Below are 19,689 nucleotides of genomic sequence, written 5' to 3' on the forward strand. Positions count from 1 at the left end.
AACAACAAAAAAATTGTCCAAAGAAGATAATCCCTTAAGGGTTATTCTCAAGTTGTGCTTTGAATAGCATACATCTCTCCGGTCTCTTTCACTTCCCTGTTGCTGGGGATGGGCACTTCTCCTTCTCCTTGAGTGATAGATCTGGTTCAGTAGTTTTGTCCTACTGCAGAGCTTATGCTACAGTGACATATTAACTGTTTGTCAGTGATTGTTTGGAAGTCCACCCTGTTGTCATTTTATTTGCAAATACAGTTAATGGGGCTTTTGATCAAGTGAGCAATGATTAGAAAAACTGCTCTGGAAAATGCATATGCTGAGGGATTAGGAGACTTTTCAAGACTGATAACAGAAGTTTAGTCAGGAGCTAAGAGGAAGGGGGACGTGAGCAGATAAAGGCTGTATAGACATAAGAGGGCTGGAGAGAGTTGGCTGGTATCACCAACGTTAACTTCTCAGCCTAGAATGTAGTCACTATGTATACTTGACTAGGCTCTGGTGGTCAAGCTCTTTGGCAATAAGCTGTATACTATGTAAGCTGAAAGCTCTCATTGAAGGAGAATGAAAGCTGATGGGTAAATCAAGTCGGTTGCAAACTTGCTTATTTTCATGCTGTCTAAGCAACTATACCAATTTCATTACATGAGAATATCTTTTAAGGCCTGGTTCACTTGCATTGATTGATCTATACTGGGCAATGCAGTGGAAATTTTGCTGGAATCCTCAAGAAATAGGATAGATAGAGTCCAGATATCTCAATGATTATATGACCCTTTTATAATTAGTCTATAGATATTAATTATATCCATTTCAGTGTAAAAAGTATGGATACAAATATACTGATGACTTATAGACTAGTGGCAGGTGGATGCATCAAACTTATCCTACTACTTACCGGATGGCTCTGGCGTGCTTCATCAGCCGCAGCCAGAGAAAGACAATGGTGACTGCAAAGACTCGCACATGAGAAACATGTAGGGTAGAATTTTGCTGCACAACCACATCCGCTATATGTGTGAGAATAACAGCCAGAAGTAGAAAGTACACAATCCAGTCGAAGACATTCCTGAGGAAGATAAAAAATTATACATTTGTATAGGAAACGGTCATTTATAGTACAGGAAAATGGGTTAAATAATACTACCTTGTCAAAATTGTATGTATTGGTACAATAAACAACACGGTTGTATAATATACAGTGGGGAAAAAAAGTATTTAGTCAGTCAGCAATAGTGTAAGTTCCACCACTTAAAAAGATGAGAGGCCTCTGTAATTTACATCATAGGTAGACCTCAACTATGGGAGACAAACTGAGAAAAAAAAATCCAGAAAATCACATTGTCTGTTTTTTTTTCATTTTATTTGCATATTATGGTGGAAAATAAGTATTTGGTCAGAAACAAAATTTCATCTCAATACTTTGTGATATATCCTTTGTTGGCAATGACAGAGGTCAAACGTTTTCTGTAAGTCTTCACAAGGTTGCCACACACTGTTGTTGGTATGTTGGCCCATTCCTCCATGCAGATCTCCTCTAGAGCAGTGATGTTTTTGGCTTTTCGCTTGGCAACACGGACTTTCAACTCCCTCCAAAGGTTTTCTATAGGGTTGAGATCTGGAGACTGGCTAGGCCACTCCAGGACCTTGAAATGCTTCTTACGAAGCCACTCCTTCGTTGCCCTGGCGGTGTGCTTTGGATCATTGTCATGTTGAAAGACCCAGCCACGTTTCATCTTCAATGCCCTTGCTGATGGAAGGAGGTTTGCACTCAAAATCTCACGATACATGGCCCCATTCATTCTTTCATGTACCCGGATCAGTCGTCCTGGCCCCTTTGCAGAGAAACAGCCCCAAAGCATGATGTTTCCACCACCATGCTTTACAGTAGGTATGGTGTTTGATGGATGCAACTCAGTATTCTTTTTCCTCCAAACACGACAAGTTGTGTTTCTACCAAACAGTTCCAGTTTGGTTTCATCAGACCATAGGACATTCTCCCAAAACTCCTCTGGATCATCCAAATGCTCTCTAGCAAACTTCAGACGGGCCCGGACATGTACAGGCTTAAGCAGTGGGACACGTCTGGCACTGCAGGATCTGAGTCCATGGTGGCGTAGTGTGTTACTTATGGTAGGCCTTGTTACATTGGTCCCAGCTCTCTGCAGTTCATTCACTAGGTCCCCCCGCGTGGTTCTGGGATTTTTGCTCACCGTTCTTGGGATCATTCTGACCCCACGGGGTGGGATTTTGCGTGGAGCACCAGATCGAGGGAGATTATCAGTGGTCTTGTATGTCTTCCATTTTCTAATTATTGCTCCCACAGTTGATTTCTTCACTCGAAGCTGGTTGGCTATTGCAGATTCAGTCTTCCCAGCCTGGTGCAGGGCTACAATTTTGTTTCTGGTGTCCTTTGACAGCTCTTTGGTCTTCACCATAGTGGAGTTTGGAGTCAGACTGTTTGAGGGTGTGCACAGGTGTCTTTTTATACTGATAACAAGTTTAAACAGGTGCCATTACTACAGGTAATGAGTGGAGGAAAGAGGAGACTCTTAAAGAAGAAGTTACAGGTCTGTGAGAGCCAGAAATCTTGATTGCTTGTTTCTGACCAAATACTTATTTTCCACCATAATATGCAAATAAAATGAAAAAAAAACAGACAATGTGATTTTCTGGATTTTTTTTTCTCAGTTTGTCTCCCATAGTTGAGGTCTACCTATGATGTAAATTACAGACGCCTCTCATCTTTTTAAGTGGTGGAACTTGCACTATTGCTGACTGACTAAATACTTTTTTTCCCCACTGTACATACCCTTTAAATAAAATGTTAAAACAACTAGGAATATGTCAATAAATATGTCAACTATGATATGTCAATAAATCAGTGAAACTTCCATCTCGATGAGTGCGACCTCTTCTCTTTGCATGGACAACTAGGAATAGGGTCTGATGTCAGTGCTCTCACTGTATATTACAATACATATCCAGCGGGTGAAATAAGTATTAAAAATGTCACGAATTTTCAAATACATATATTTCTAAAGGTGATATCAACATAAAATTTTCACCAGATGTCGGTAGCAGCCCATCCAATCGACACAGGCAAAGAAATCAAACCATAGATGTCTATAAATTAAATTAAGTGCAATAATGAGAAATGACACAGGGAAAAAGTATTGAACAGGCTTACTGAAATTTAGTTAATACTTCGTACAAAAGCCTTTGTTGGTAATGACACCTTCAAGAAGACTCCAGTATGGAGAAATTATTCGCAGACCTTGCTCAGGTGTGATTTTGAAACCAATTGGGAGGCTCCTTGGCTGTGTTGGGATCATTGTCTTGCTGAAATGTCCACCCTCATTTCATCATCATCATCCCGGCAGCAGATTTTTATCAAGAATGTCTAAGTACATTTGTCCAATCATTCTTTTGTCAATTAAGTGAATTTTGCCTGTGCTTTATGCTGAAAAACAGCCCCACACCATGATGTTCCCACCTCCAAACTTCACTTTTGGTATAGTGTTATAACATGGGGTGTATTATGGCATTCAAACAGTTCAATTTTGGTCTCATCTGACCAGACAATATTCTCCCATTATTTCACTGGCTTGTCTAAATGTTGTTGAGAAACTGTAAACGTGCTTGAACATGCTTTTTGTTCAGCAAAGGAGTCTTGCGTGGTGAGCGTTCATATGGGCCATGGAGATTGTGGCCATTACTTATTGTTTTCTTTGAAACAATAGTACCTGCTGATTCCAGGTTTTTCTGTAGCTTTTCACAGGTGGTCCTTGGCTCTTGGACATCTCCCCTAATAATTCTTTTCACTCCTCTGCCTGAAATCTTGGGTGAGGAACCTGGTCTTGGCCCTTTTATGGGTAAATCATTTTCTTTTCACTGCCAGATTATGGCCCCAACAGTGCTCACTGAAACCTTTATTAATTTAGAAATTATTCGGTAACCAATGACATCAGTTTGTTTTGCAACAATAAGGCACCTTGTTAATAAGATACCTTTCTATAGGCCATCAGTTCAACCAGCTGATATTTTTTAATAAGTGGCAGGATTGCTTTCTAAGGCTACTTTCACACTAGCGTTTTTTTGTGCTGCGCTGCGTGCGCAGTCGAAATGCATAAAAAAACGCATCAAGCGGTTTACATGCGTTTGCTTATTTTATGCGCATGCGTTTTAACCAGTTTGTAGCCATATTGACTCTTAAAACGCATGCGATTTTACACGCTGACATGCGCATGTCCATGCGCACACCAGCGTTCCCATAGACTGTAATGTGATTTTTTTGCGCATTCAGTGCGCTTTTGTGCGCATGCATTTTTTTTTTACACAGGTTGGGCGTACAAAAAATGCAACAGGGTGCGTTCGGCACACACTGCAAAAAACGCATGCACACAAAAACGCATACAAACGCTAGACCATGCACACTCATGTTAAACATTGGGGCGCATGCGCATGTATGCGCACGCAGCGCAGCGCAAAAAAACGCTAGTGTGAAACTAGCCTAATTACTGATAGATTTCAGCTGGTGTCAAGACCTTCCATGGCTTTTTGTACCACTGTTTTTTTATGGGTTCAATACTTTTTCCCCTGTGTCATTTCTCATTATTACACATAAATTAATTTATGGACATCTATGGATTGATTGATTTGTTTGCCTGTGTGGATTGGATGGTTGTTGCTGACATCTGGTGAGAATTTCATGTGAGTAGCACCTTTAGAAATAGATTTATTAAGAAAATTGGTGACATGTTCAATACTTATTTCATGTGCTGTAAATCATACAGTTTACAACAAATAGACCTTGTCTAATCTTCATGTAATGATCTAATAATTTGTGTTTAATATCAAAAGTGAAAAAAAAATTTTCATTGCTATTAATTAGGATTAAACCTCTGACCTTTGCCATAAGCTGAGCGATTGACTCGAGTGAGTAAAACATGACACCTTAGGACATTTCATACTGCTTATATTAATACGCTAAAATGAGAAATTAATCTCACAATTATCAGGCTGTGAGTTTAAAGGTTTTCTAAAGCTCACAAAATGGAAAGTAATTGTAAAATTTAATTTCCAAGTGTCTCTAATCTGTCCAATGTGTAGTGTTCCAATGCTGAGAAATAAAATTCAGACATCCACTTCAAACGAGAGAAGATGTGAATGAAAAGCTGTAATGATAAGTAAAATATGCCTTCGCTGGAACATTCCAGAATCTCCCATTGTTACACTACAAATTATACTTCTGCTTGTCACACGCTGCAGATGTGACCCCCCCTCCTTCTCCCCTTAGCAGCTGTGTGTGTCTCCTCTGCCTGCTTGTAACCCTATACCAGACATTTCCTGTGACAGCAGCTCTCTCTCTCCCCCCTTCCCCCCCTCCCTGCACAGCCAGGAAAAGGATTTCTTTTGTTCCCTGCCATGCGGCTGGATACAGGTATGAGACATAGTAAAAGAAGCCATAGCACGCACCTCGTACGTGGCAGAGATATGAAAATTACATTTCTGCAAAATGCATCGACCCTGCTTTCTGGCCCATAATTTTCATGGTCCCAGCACCCACAGAAACGGAGAACTGGATTTGTCCTAAACGGTGTGACATAATTACTGCATGTTTGGTCTTGAATTGTTGTCCTCGACAGGCTAAAAAGAATGATACCATGTGCGTGTTTATACGAGGTACCCTCTGCGAGATATAGTCATTATAAGTTTTGTAGTCAGAATGGTAACTCCTAGAGCAGGGGGAGGAATATCACCAGACCACCCTCTCGTGATGTCACAAACCCAAAGTTATAAGGCACTCCCTCCATAAATTGGTCATTCGAGCTGGAGGTTTGATGGCAAAAGGACCCCAGATGCAGGGCGACGTGTGGCCCCGCCTCCCCACATGGTTAGCCTAAAGACCATTTAGCAAATGTAAGTGTGGATCTCTATGTTAATCCCATTTATTTTATATTTGCAATGTACATATCTAATGTCTCAACTTTGTAACATCTTTTATCTGTGTAATCACTGCCCACCTTTTGGGAATAAATTATAAAACTTAGTAGCTCTGTCTCCATGCTCTAAAAACTAACATGTGCCTTTAAGATAATTACGCTACTGATTGGGGTGGCTTCAAACCCCTCTATTAAGTTTATAACTTAAGCAGAGAAATCTGGAGCTGGTGGCGGCAAAGTGTGTTTTGGTTGGTTGGGCCAGCTGGCCGTGATGGAAGGGTTTGATAAGCTGATTGTGTGGCTGCGGCCAAAGCATTGATAATTCCCTCACTGCAGCGACCTAACCGCCCGTGCACAACAAGCAGCCCGTTCGGCGACTAATTATCCTAGGTGCAGTTCCCTGACTGACCTGAGGATAAGGGGGGGCGTCGGAGAGCTGCGAGTTCCAAAGTGGAACTGAAAAGTAGGATATACATAAATCCCCGCAGTTCATGGAAGATTGTTAGCAGTGGTGGGACATCCAAAATAACCCCCCTGTGATAAATTATTAGGGCAAGACTAGCTTGCTGTTTCTTGTCACATGGTGCCAGCGGTGGGATAACTAAGATAAGCCTCCCTGCACCTGTAATAGCCGTGTGTCGGCAGTGCATCGCATCCCTCCGTCCGTGACATATCGGTGTCAGCGGGTGGGATCGTGACAAAAGCTAACAAAAATTCTACTGTTCAACAGAGATAAAAACCAAGACTCAGCCCAGAGGAACTCCAATTTTAGACTCACCAATCAAATTCATTATTTAATTGTCAATTCAGCATTGGTGGGTGGCATCAGATCACATACAAATAGTTACCGTCTGCAGCTATCCTTTGCATGTTTGTATAGGGCTATACTTTTTATTTAAGAAAACAATGAGCAGCAACAGACAGATGATTTTTCTAAATAACATACCTTATGAAACGTGCTGATATGCCCCTAATGCCTTCCAAAAATAAGTGATTTTCTAGCAAAAATTGGATCCAATCTTCCAGGCAAGCAGAAAGGGATCCCACAACCATCTGCAAAAGCGTAAGATCACGTGCTTTGAACTAAACTATCCTTCTAGGTGGCGTACATGGTTCGTGGGCCCACTGTGCCACGAACCGGACTTACCCTGGAGGGGCATGACTAAGCAGCTACCATGGTGTTCACTGGAGCCTCAGGTGGTGAGTTAAGACTTGTGAGGCAGGTAGCTGCCAGGTACCACTCCAGGTCGACTTCTGGCTGTAGCTGATGACCCCAAAGGGCAGAGATGCAACTTCTGCTTCTCAGACAGAGCAGGATGGCCACTTGGGACAAATTCAGATAGGACAGCCTTTTGGGGCAAGTTCACACAGGATGGCCTCTCAGGACAAATGAACACAGGACGGCCACAAGGACACGTTCTCCCTGTGCAGACAGGGCGGCCAAAGGGATAAGTTCACAGTCCTGAATAGGACAGCCTCTTGGGGCAGGTTCACACAGGACGGTCTCTCGTGACAACTCTACACAAGAAAGCCTTTCAGGACAAGCAGACAGGGTGGCTACAGGGATAAGTTCACTGCTCTGGCTTGGGTATTCAGCCCCCAGGGTGGCAGGCAGTTACCGTTGATGTGACCATAGGGTACGGACACCGTCAAAGTGGTCACAGGGATACAAGGGTGGATAAACGGGTTCTCAGGATATGGGACAGGTTAATAGTGTTATGAAGTTGCCTGGCCACTGTACCGAAAGTGCGGCATCCAGGAGAAAATGAACTTTATTTCTCCCGGGAGCAGTCGGCTTTCAGTCATGCAGGCGGGCTTGGAGCAATTACAATCACTCAGAGCTCTGAGGGCGGCGGCTGTAAGCAGGCCCCAACACTGACTGACAGGTGGCTCTGTATGTACTTATGAACTGCTAATCTGGCTGTCAGTCAAGGTCCAGGTGTTCTTACCATTGTAATTCCCTTGGCTTTATTTGCTCCTGGGTGCGGCACTTTCAGTACTGCGGTTTCAGTACTGCTCCTTCATTAACTATTAACTTGCAAATTAACCCTATATCTGCAGGTTAATGATGTTTTTGGACCTGACAGGTTCCCTTTAAGTTTTATGGAGAACAGAGAACTAAAAAGACTATAAACAAGGATAAAAGGACAGAGAATACAAAACTGAAGTTATGGGGCTGTGCTGCTGCATGAAAGCAAATAAAAACAGCAGCATCCTGGATACACACCAAGTTCACATCCAGTCTATATTACTGAGAGGGACACTTCCATACATGGAAAATCTGAAACTTGGATCAGGGTGTAAACGACATATCAAAGGTCTGAAAATGAATCCAGAAATGAAGATTGCAAATTGGAAATGTTTCCATGTCAAAAGTATCTACAGACGTTAATCCATCCCTGACACTTGCTATGTTTTAGTAGAAAAGTTCTAAATAAAAAAAAAAAAAAAAAAGAAATATGGGAATAACTGAGAATACATTTCAATTACGCTGGACAGCAGTGTTTTTGACAGGATGTGTCCAACAATTATAGTAATCCCTGAGATTAGAACATCAAGGATAGATGAATATGACCTGAGGATCTTCAACGATGAACAGGTTAATTCAACATCTGGTTAGCTGCGGATGGTGAGTCATAATAGCACAAAAACAGATAATACATACTGAGAAAGTAAATTCAAAACAGACACCACGGAAGCATTTCTCTCTGTGGAAGAGCAATTCAGAGATCCCAGTGGGCAAAATCAAAGAAAGAAAGTCTCATCAAAAGCTAGTTAGACTGTGGCCTCAGGGAAATGTATTACTGAATGAAAAGAGTGCAATGGGTCCAGCCGTCTTCCTTCTCCCTTTGCTATTAAATGCTTTATAACTGAAAACTTGAGCACAGATTAAGCTAATACTATTGTTGAGCGGCTTCTGGTAGTTGGCAGGGTTGAGAATACGGGCATGAAAGGTCATCAAAGACACTTGTCATCACAAATGTATGAATTCATATTGTCTCACCCCGGGCAGGTGAGAGCTAGTAGCTGCCAAAAACAGGTGAGACAGTAATTCATGATTTGTTTTTATTTACAGTTTTCTTTCTTTTCAGTTTCAGGAGAATGACCCTGATTCTAATTTAGAGTGCCCATGAAACCCATTTAGATGAGTCAATAATCGGCAATTTCATGTGTGATTATGGACCTTTGCAGTGTTGAACTGGGGTGGCAAGAGCCCACCAGTAACATTGACTTGGGGGGTTCTCTGTTCAGCGTCATGCGTCATTATTACAGAGGCGATCAAAAGTTTAGCTTTTTTTTTTTAAAGTGTGATCACTTCTGTCTGGATGTTGTGATGACAACTTCCTGGTGATGACTTGAAAGTGCATGCAGTTATATACTATTTATTGCTCACAACATAGAAAGTAATTCATTGCTTACAATGCCATAACATAGTATTTTGTAGCATGGCCTGTTGCTTTAATTACTGCACTGCACCAACGGGGCATTGAAGCCACTTGGGTATTCAAGACATCCTGAGGAATCCTGCTCCATTCCATTTGCAAATAATAGGGCCCCAATTCATCACCCTAACTCATCCCAAAGGTGCTCTATAGGGTGTAAATCAGGTGATTTGCTTGGCCATTGTAACAGGTGAACATTTTTCTTTGCTAACCAATTTTTTACTAAATTGGATGTATGCTTAGGATCATTGTCTTGCTGGAATTTCCAACCCCTGCCTACTTTGGTTTTACCATGTGACAGCATTACATGCACCAGTATATCCTTGTACATGGAAGCATTCGTATTTCCATCAATTTTATGCAAAGGGCCAATGGCAGATGCAGTAAAACATCCCCAAACCATGACATTGCCACCACCATGTTTCACTGTAGGAGTTTGGTACTTTACATCACTACGTTTTCCAGTATATACTGTATAGTGCTTGCCATCATTACCAAACGGATTGAACTTGAATTGTACTTGGATTCATCCTGCCACAATACCTTAGACCCATCTATCTTCCGGTTCTTTGAATAGATGAAAGGCTTCTTGACTGGAACTCGTGCAGTCATCCCTACTGCTCTTAGCCATCGCACCACAGTTTGGCGACTCACTTTGACCCCATATTCTTTGCTAATTTCATGCAAAATCTGTAAAGCACTTTTATGGACATCAGATACTGACTTTTTCTTAATATTATGGTCAACTTTAGAGGAAATTTTCCATGGTCGTCCACTTCTAGCTTTGTCACTTATTCCATAACCTTCTTTTTCTTTCTTTATTATATGTAACATTCGACTCTGAGAGCAGTTGAATTCCATAGTTCCCTCTTTATGGCTTTTGTCTGACTTCACTCTCAGAATAATAAGCTTCCTGACATCTGGTGATAAATTTGTCTTTGCCATGTTTTAACCGAAAAACACACAAACAAAAAAAAAATTTAGGCAAAATTCGACTACCCATGAAAAAATATGCAAAACATTTGGCCCAGCACATGTTGAAAACTAACATACAAAGGGATAAAGCAATGTCAAATGCAATTTTCATCCTTGTAGCTGACAACCATGTGCTTCCGGTTTACTAAAATCACCAGGAAAATGGCATCACAACAACCAGACAGAATTACATTTTTTTTTTAAAAATGCTACATTTTGGTTGCCACTGTCTATTATTCTCTTCACAAATTTACTTCTTCTATATAATAATAAACTTGATAGTGTATTGAATGAATGATTAGAGGCTGTTTTTGTCTGTACATAGTGAAATAATGTATTGACCAACTACTGCTCCTGTTGAGGGTACGTGGCTAACTCTTGCAAAGGGGCCCACCGGGGAATTCTCCTGTTCCCCTGTGGGCCAGTCTGAGCTTGGGTATAATGATCACTCAACGAATGGGCAAATCACTTGTTGGTAGGGTGATATCAATGCAAGAATCATTATTAGCTTTGCATTACCAGGAGTAAGCAGATGTGCTGCTGACAACATGATGCTGTATGGGGACAGAATAAGCAGTTTTTGCTGGAAAAGAGTCTGACTGACTTATATACAGTCAATTGATACTCGTTAAAGGTCCTTTTAGATGCGTTGATCTTAGACCATTAACGAGCAGCAATCAAATATATACAGGTTGCTTGGCATTTATTTAGTGGCCTGTTTACATGGGCTGACGAAATCCAATGGGAGCAGAACAAAAGTTAATCCGATCAATCTGCTCCATACATCATCATGTTGTACCCAGTAGCACACCCCCAATGTATAAGGAGTAATCTGCTGACATTGTAGATGATTTTTATGTTGGCATAAACAATCTAATCATTAAAAGAACAAGCCTCTGGAGACAAGAACATTTATGATAGTGGGGAATCAGATAGGCCATCAGTATCTCAATTTTGGACAATCCCTTTAATGGGCAAAAATTGGCCAGGTGTAATGAGCCTTTAATTCTGTGGCGCTATACACATGAAAAAAGTGTAAAAAGGGTTTACAGTACATAACATACAATCTTACTTTATATAAGATAACATGAAGTAGAAAAGTACAATGAACATGGCTAAATGTGTCAGGCTGGTGCAGGGGAAAGATAAGACCCTGCCCACGAGGATCTACAATCTGTTAGGCGTCAGGTTTCTGCGTTTGCTCGGCAGGAATCCAGACCCTTACATTCTGCGGTCTCTTGCTGTTTATCTACTGCAGAGGAGATTGCCTTGCAACAAATCTCTCCAGGGGCTAAGTCCCTCTGTCCTCCTACTGAGCATGCTCATGAAACGATTTCCCATTGGAGATCAGGAGTCATGTGCTCAGGTCCTGCTCCAAATCTCATTGGTCCATCTCGGAGATCTGGAAGCTTCCGGAAGGTCCCAGCTGCTATAAAAAGTGCGCAGGGCCGTTCCGCCATGCGCTAGTATAGTCTCTAGTTGCTGCTGTGTGAATGATGATGGATGTATGATTCTGGTGAATGACTCATTTGAAACCCCTTCCCTCTGATATTACGTATGTGGGCAGGGACTAAGCTTAGAGTCAGCGCCAGCGCACCACTACTACATCATCCACAGTTGCTAGTGTCCGACATTGCGCTTGCGTACTAGCTTTGTCGTCTAGCGGCAGTGTCCAACGCCGCGCTGCAGTTGCAGCCCTCCTTGGCGTCTGCAGTTGCGACGTCGCACGCGCGGTAGGTCTAGACGGACGCAGTTCCGCTGTCTTTGGCTCTGCTCCTGTGACTAGATACCGTGTGTGCATTTACTCTGAGTACTGTGACTCCAACAGGCTCAGCCTTATTGCATTTGTCTTTGTTGGCACCTCTGTGACTTAACAGAGATTGCTCTGCGCACCTGAGTGACGTTTAACCCACGTGCGCATTTCCGCCATATTGCTTGCCTACCACCACTTAGCAGCAGTCATATCATCTACTGCACGGTGGACCCCGAGCGGCGAACGCACTTTATTATTATTTTTATTTAGTGCGTTCCGCCGTTCCTAACACAATCCTCGTGAGGCTGGAAGCTTCTTATGAAAAAATAGTTGCACCAGAGTTATTCTAGGTTGGAGGCATTTCTTATGAACTTAGTTTTTGTGACACTGAGTCACTCCTCAGGTAAGCCGTGAGGCGGTGAAGTCAGAGGTCAAATGCCTGGAGAGTACATCATAGACAAAGGCGATAATACAAACAGAGGTAAAGTTCGGGATCTGGTAACTAAGATCAGAGTGTGTCAAAGGCAAAGGGGTAATCCAAACAAGTAGTTTGAAAAGCAAATCTAAGGTCCGGCAACAAAGATCAGAATATCAGAATTCAGAGCACAGAACAAACACACCACTGAGCTAAAAGCTACAACTGGCAATGGTCTAATAATAGCCAGCCAGCTAAAAAGTTAGGTAATCACCAATAACGGGTGATACCTGGAAGACTCTGCAGGCCCGGCCAGATGAACAGCTGGGCTGTCAGTCACAATACCGACAGCCCAGCATGCCCCTGCCTCAGATTGGGCAATTGGGTTGTCATTCACAATACTGACAAGTCAGCACGCCCCTATCCTATAGAAAGGCTGAGATGTCACTCACAGCGTGAAGGAGTCGTGACAGTTTTCATGTTGCTTTCAAAGATTTTCAAGGCAGGGGAGAAGTTTTAGATATGGTTGTGTGAGGAGCTGGTTCAGTTGATGCTCTCCATTGTCTGACTTAAACCAAATTTTTTTCTAGCAGCCAAGATGCTGAAATAGATTACAAAAAATGAGTGCAGGTATTTGTCTCTATACAGGAAATAGGGTTGGGTCTTTCTTTGTCACTCTGCTCTTGCTCTCCAGTCTGTCACTGACAAACTGCATAAAGACATAATAGAGAGGCAGGCTTTCAGTCCAGAGCAGGAATGTCATAAGATAACAGTAGGAAGTTAGAGAAAGAAAGTTCTAGCACCTAGAGTTGTGCCAGAATGCTGATGAAGAGGAACCACCCACTCAAGTGGATGGAAGGTTACAGAAAATGAGATTCACAACAGTTCCTGAACATATTAGAATGGTAGGTTCACCTTATCCTGTTTTAACTTGTTGGGGAAGAGAGCACAAGAAAAAAAGGTTCACTTTAAATATTAGCTAGATTAATATATTATAAAGATATATATTGTAGCCTGTAAGTCTTTTTGGACAGCATATAGCAGCCATGGATGGTCTGATATTGCTATATCAAGTCGTGTTGTTCTACAAAGTAAAATATTATTCATTTACAAATATCATCTCACAGACGGCAAAGTTTGAGAAGATGCCTGGAGGAGAAAGTCACAAGAATCAATAAGACAATAAACTGTCACTACTTTCACAGTCTGGAGGCAAACTACATAAATTACTTTTCGTCGCTATTTCTTCCTTTTTTTTTTTTTTTTAGAAATCTTGTTTGGTGCTCTCAACCAATCACTTACCACGGTGCCAGACTCATTTATATTTCAAGGGCAGGCAGAGCACGTAGAGCACAGATTCAATAAAATTACAATTGTTTACATAATTGCAAGCTTTTTTGAATAGACCTAAGTAGTCTCGAAAGCTTGCAATTTGTTACCATCTTTTCAGTAAGTCAATAAAAGGTATCAACCACTGAGGACTCTCAAATATTAATATTTTTCTAATTGTTTATACATGAATGATCTAGAAAAGCCAATATCCATCGAATATAGTCCCACGGCATATTATATTAATCCCTGCTGTCACAATGGTGATCATATAAAAATGAGTATTTAGAAACACCAGATACACACAGAGTAAATGTCCAAAACGTATCTTGTATGAAAAACATATACAAGTTTATTAAATAGAACCACAATTCAGCATATGTAGTACACTCATTACTATGTGACAGAGGGTCTTAACAATAAGGACAGAAGGTAAACACACAAAATACCGTGTGTCCAGACATAATAATGTGAGGTGGGGGACGGCCCCCCGAAGAAGCCAATGCGAAATGCGTGTTGGGGCTGCGGTACCGCGTGTTCCTGGGCGGAGGCACTATGGGTGAGAGCAAATTGTGCAATAATGATGTTTTTTAATATCAGCTAGGGGTTTGTGCTGAAATAGTAATGGGACTACTAGAGGTTCCCCAATACTGATAGTATTTATTCAGCAATTGCAATTGGCACCTCATGTATTTTACTATATTTTATACACTTAGCTGCTTATTTGCTCCCCAACCTCACATTATTATGTCTGGACACACGGTATTTTGTGTGTTTACCTTCTGTCCTTATTGTTAAGACCCTCTGTCGCATACTAATGAGTGTACTACATATGCTGAATTGTGGTTCTATTTAATAAACTTGTATATGTTTTTCATACAAGATACGTTTTGGACATTTACTCTGTGTGTATCTGGTGTTTCTAGACTGATTAAGAGTGTCCTATCGGGGATATATTGGTCCTGATCATGAAATGGTGGACGTCCCCCATCCAATATAAGTGTTATATGAGTTCTGTTGAGACTTTATTGTTATCCAAAAATGAGTATTTGCAGTAAATGAGGTCATCAATTAATGTTCCTTTATATATTTGTCAGTTATAATTCTAATTCTTGTTTGTAATTGTAATTATTTTACTTTAAACCCTCATTAAGTTGGCAAAATCTGGATACATGTCAAAATGGTGAACAAACAAGTAGGTATTACAAATTTACTGCTTGCAGATAGCCTCCTAACACTGAACTTATACTGTAGCAATGGCTTACAAAAGAGGGAAAATAAAATCGGAGATTGGCTATGCAAGTGCAGCCAAGGAGAGCCATCTGGGGAACCTAGGGATACCATTGACTAGTCTGGTGTTGGCCACAGCCAGCTTCTTCGGACTCCAGGTCCAGACTGACAGGTCTCTAGAAACAAGCTAGCCGGGGGCAGCGTTGGACTAGTCTAATCTCCTCCTTTGGTGGAGTTTGGTTCCCTTGACTATGATTGGCTCCCTGTGTGTTGGTCCATATCCGGTTGGTAAGGTAATCCACAATCATCTTTAATGTCATTAACTAAGACACTTTAAGGTCAGCTCAGACAGCTGTGTGCTGCCTGAGTACTTTGGCTGTATAGTTTTCTGTTTCCTCGTGTTTTGTTACAAGTTTAACTCTATCTTCCTATTGGCTCAGCTCCAGCCAGGTGTCTAATTTTGCACTTAACTACTCCTAACTTCTGTACAGCTACAACCATTTTTTTTACCAAGCAGGAACTTAGATGGAGCTTCTGTAGCTGTTTGCAGAGCTTTCAGGAACTTAGTGTAATGACACCGATAGTGTCACTGAGGAAGTCTAGGGGGCGCTAGCAGGGGCCATGGGATCAAGCACAGGGAGTGGAAGAACTGAAGCATGCAATGCGCACAGGACCTGGGGCTAAGCAGTCACATGATCGCAGGGGGCCGAGTCACCGTGCATGAGGACAGGGAAACAACCGAGAGCATGGATTACAGGGCATAAAACGTTAACGCAGTCAGTGGGGAGCTGTGGGTCAAAAGCCTAACGAGAGCGAGGTACCTAGGGATAAGAAAGAGAGTAAACTGAGACAAGCCAAGGGGTCAGAGAACCAAGAAGGACAAGGCAGTACAGAGCAGGAAACGAAGGCAGAAGTCAGGGGACGAACCGGGTCATACACAGCAAAGCTCGCACGCACAGAGGCACAACGATTACAGGTGAGTAACCTGGGTCAGCTACCTCTAACCGAGTACACAGAAGTATCACCGACACCAAACCCAGGAACAACCAACATTAAACAGCTGCTCCAGAACTAAAGAGAGGCGAACTAGAACTAACCCTGACCTGACCAGGATTAGGAGGGATAGCTAATACTAGAGAAGAGAGAGAGAGGATTCAAAAATATATAAATAAACTGGAGCAGTGGGCAGCAACTAACAGAATGTTTTTTAACAGGGAAAAAGGCAAAGTACTACATCTGTGCAATAAAAATGGAAAAAGCATATACAGAATGGGAGGAATAGGGCTAAGCAACAGCACATGTGAAAAAGACTAGGGTATACTAATAGATCACAGACTGAATATGAGTCAACAGTGTGATGCAGCAGCAAAAAAGGCAAATGCAATTCTAGGATGTATTAACAGAAGCATACAGTCTAGATCACGTGAAGTCATTATTGCCCTCTACTCCTCTTTGGTCAGACCTCATCTGGAATACTGTGAGCAGTTTTGGGTGCCACATTTTAAAAAAGACATCAACAAATTGGAGCAAGTTCAGAAAAGAGCGACCAGAATGGTGACCGGTCTGCAAACCCTGTCTTATGAGGAAAGGTTTCATGATTTGGGAATGTTTAGCTTGCAAAAGAGAAGACTGAGAGGAGACTTAATAGCTGTCTACAAATATCTCAAGGGCTGTCACATTGTAGAAGGATCATCTTTATTCTCATTTTCACAAAGAAAGACTAGAAGCAATGGGATGAAACTGAATCGGAGGAGACACAGATTAGATATTAGAAAAAACTTTTTGACAGTTAGAGTGATTAATGAGTGGAACAGGCTGCCACGAGAGGTGTGGTGAGTTCTCCTTCAATAGAAGTCTTCAAACAGAGGCTGGACAGACATCTGTCTGGGATGATTTAGGGAATCCTGCTTTGAGCAGGGGGTTGGACCAGATGGCCCAGAAGGTCCCTTCCAACCCTACGATTCTATGAGGCAGAACCATCCCGTTCAGAGTCATGACACTTAAATGGAGCTTCTATAGATGTACACAGAGCCTTCAGGAACTTAAATGGAGCTTCTGTAGATGTTCACAGAGCCTTCAGGAACTTAGATGAAGCTTCTGTAGATGTTCACAGAGCCTTCAGGAACTTAGATGGAGCTTCTGTAGATGTTCACAGAACCTTCAGGAACTTAGATGGAGCTTCTGTAGATGTTCACAGAGCCTTCATGAACTTAGATGGAGCTTTTGTAGATGTTCACAAAGCCTTCAGGAACTTAGATGGATTTCTAACTATTGTGGAAATGCATTTTTCTAGGAGTTACAGACATTACTGTAGCAAAAGTAGAAAAAAAACCATTTTTAATGGAGACAATTTTGAAAATTGCATTTAGGAAACAAACAATGGAAAATAAATCTGTGAAAAAAATAGAAAGGAGATGCACAGGTTCCCTTAGGACACATGAACACTGTGTTATTAAAGGGGATATCTGGGACTGTTTTTCTTTTTAAAGCATGCCTAGGAACTAACAGGTAGGTTGTTGCTACCTACCTGCCTGTTGTGCCCAATGCCAATCTCTGCCAGCACAGAGCGGTCACAGATGGCTCCTGGCTTCAGCTGATATCACGTCAGTAGAACAGCGGCTTATCTTCTGCTGTACTGACAAGGCGGGACTGCCGCTGTCATTCCAACTGACAGCCGGCTCCCCGCTGCCTAAGCCGACTGTCAAAAAGCATGACACCGATAGTCATGCCCCGTCGACAGAGCAGCCTGGAAGAAGAGCTGCTCAACTAACGTGGAGCATCTAAATCGCCAACAGGAGTGGTCGGTGACCACTCTGAGCCAGAGCTGGGTACAACAAGCAGGTATTTAGCAACTATCTGCCGGTTAGTTTATAGTAAAAAAAAAAATCCTGGATGACCTCTTTTAGTTATACAGATTGATAATATGACAATCAAGACTTGCCATAGGCTTCTACTTGGCCAAATATAGGTAGAAAGGTGTCTATGATTTCTGTGATGTCGAAGGACAATGCATCATGCCGTGTGAGTTGCATGTATCTACCTCTTACCCCCCCCTTGTAAAACTACCAGATGAGAAGGTAATGTTTTAGCAGAATCTTTTTGCACCCTGCTATTAAAATTTATTACATTTAATAAACATTCACAAATGGAAATCCCCACAGATCTTGGCAGGGTACGGCTATGTGCACACGTATGCAGAAAATTTCTGCATAAAAACCGGATTCCTTCCCAGAAACTGTGTGGGTTTTTTTGCGCAAAAAACGCGCGGTTTTTATGCGTTTTTTTTCCGCGCGGTTCCAGACACATAGAAATAGCCAGAAATGCGGAAAAATCCTCGAAATTAATGAGCATGCTGCGGTTTTTACTGCGAAGCGTTTTTTTCGCGGTAAAAAATGCATCTATATGCACAAAAAGTGCAAAATGTATAGAAATGAATGGGAAACTTATTTTAAGCGTTTTTATAGCGGATTTAGTGTCAAATCCGTGAAAAAAACCGCTACGTGTGAACACAGCCTAAGGGTACTCATCTACTTCTTAAAGCCCTCTTACTTTGGCAGTCTCGACGTAATCAAAGCATATTGCATGTATTTTTACATTCGGCATATCTTACACACTGTGGTCCTTTAATGGCACTATCTCTGTGAGATGTGACAGGCTGCTCAGGTTACAAAAAGCTGTATTTGGTTGCGTGACACTTCCCAGTGTTTGGTTTGTAACCCACATTACAGAGCTTTCAGCTTGGGATGAATAAGATAAGAGCAATGAGACAGAAATTATATCTGGGATTGAGGAATCTTCTGTATAATAGCGTATGGGCCAGTCAGGACTGGCAGAGCAACGAATGAAATAGCAAAATAATTGCTGGGTATGAAGCTAAAAAAGTCGTTACCATGAAAAGATGTTATAAGCTGAAAAACCTAGAGAATCTGACATAGCGCCACAGAGGTGTTGAGATTGTTATATTTTTTACAGCATTACATCTTTTCTTAATGTAAACATTTAAACCTATTTCTAGTATTTTTAAGCTGTTTTTAAAGTGAGCATGTCTTAGTGCCTGAGTTTACGACTGCGTTTTATGTTTTGTTGCATTTTTAACAAATTATGCGATTCATGTGATTTCAAAATTCCACTAAAAATCAGAAGTCACCATATCAACATAAAAATACACATCCACAGAAATAAAAATATTAGAAATTATTAGGAAAAAAACACTATACTATAAGAATGGAATGATTTTGAAATAAAAACCAAAGACTAAATTGAAAGAGGACTTGTCACTTGTTAAAAAAATGGAATGAAATACCTTGTAAAAATCACTGAGCCCTCCTGAATCTGACACTCTTTTCCTTTATGTGCTGCATTGCTCCATTGAAGAGATATTCACATTTATTTATTTTTCTGGAGCGTAGTACGTGAAATCTCTGCTCTGCAGTCCAGCTAGGTGATTCTTCACAGTCTTCTCTAAGGGCGTGTGCTTTCACATCTCTTACCCAAAGGCAGCCAATCACAGCTTGGCAAGGCGTGAGACTTATAGACTGATATATTTGCGATTGGTAGCATATGGAAAGGAGGGGTGAAAATGCACGTCCCCAGAGAGAAGCCTGT

General features: G+C 41.5%; 1 protein-coding gene across 1 annotated transcript in view; it reads right to left on the reverse strand.

Moving 5' to 3' along the window:
• Positions 1-19,689, reverse strand: part of LOC141101197 (uncharacterized) — a 259,136-nt gene that overhangs the window by 108,460 nt on the left and 130,987 nt on the right. Inside the window, exon 13 of the mRNA XM_073590063.1 lies at positions 893-1,063. Within this exon, the coding sequence (XP_073446164.1) occupies positions 893-1,063 (171 nt within the window). The remainder of the gene's footprint in view (positions 1-892; positions 1,064-19,689) is intronic.

The sequence above is a fragment of the Dendrobates tinctorius genome, unplaced genomic scaffold (genome assembly GCF_039654945.1).
Source record: "Dendrobates tinctorius isolate UK_male_01 unplaced genomic scaffold, ASM3965494v1 ptg000116l, whole genome shotgun sequence".
Taxonomy (NCBI): Eukaryota; Metazoa; Chordata; class Amphibia; order Anura; family Dendrobatidae; genus Dendrobates; species Dendrobates tinctorius.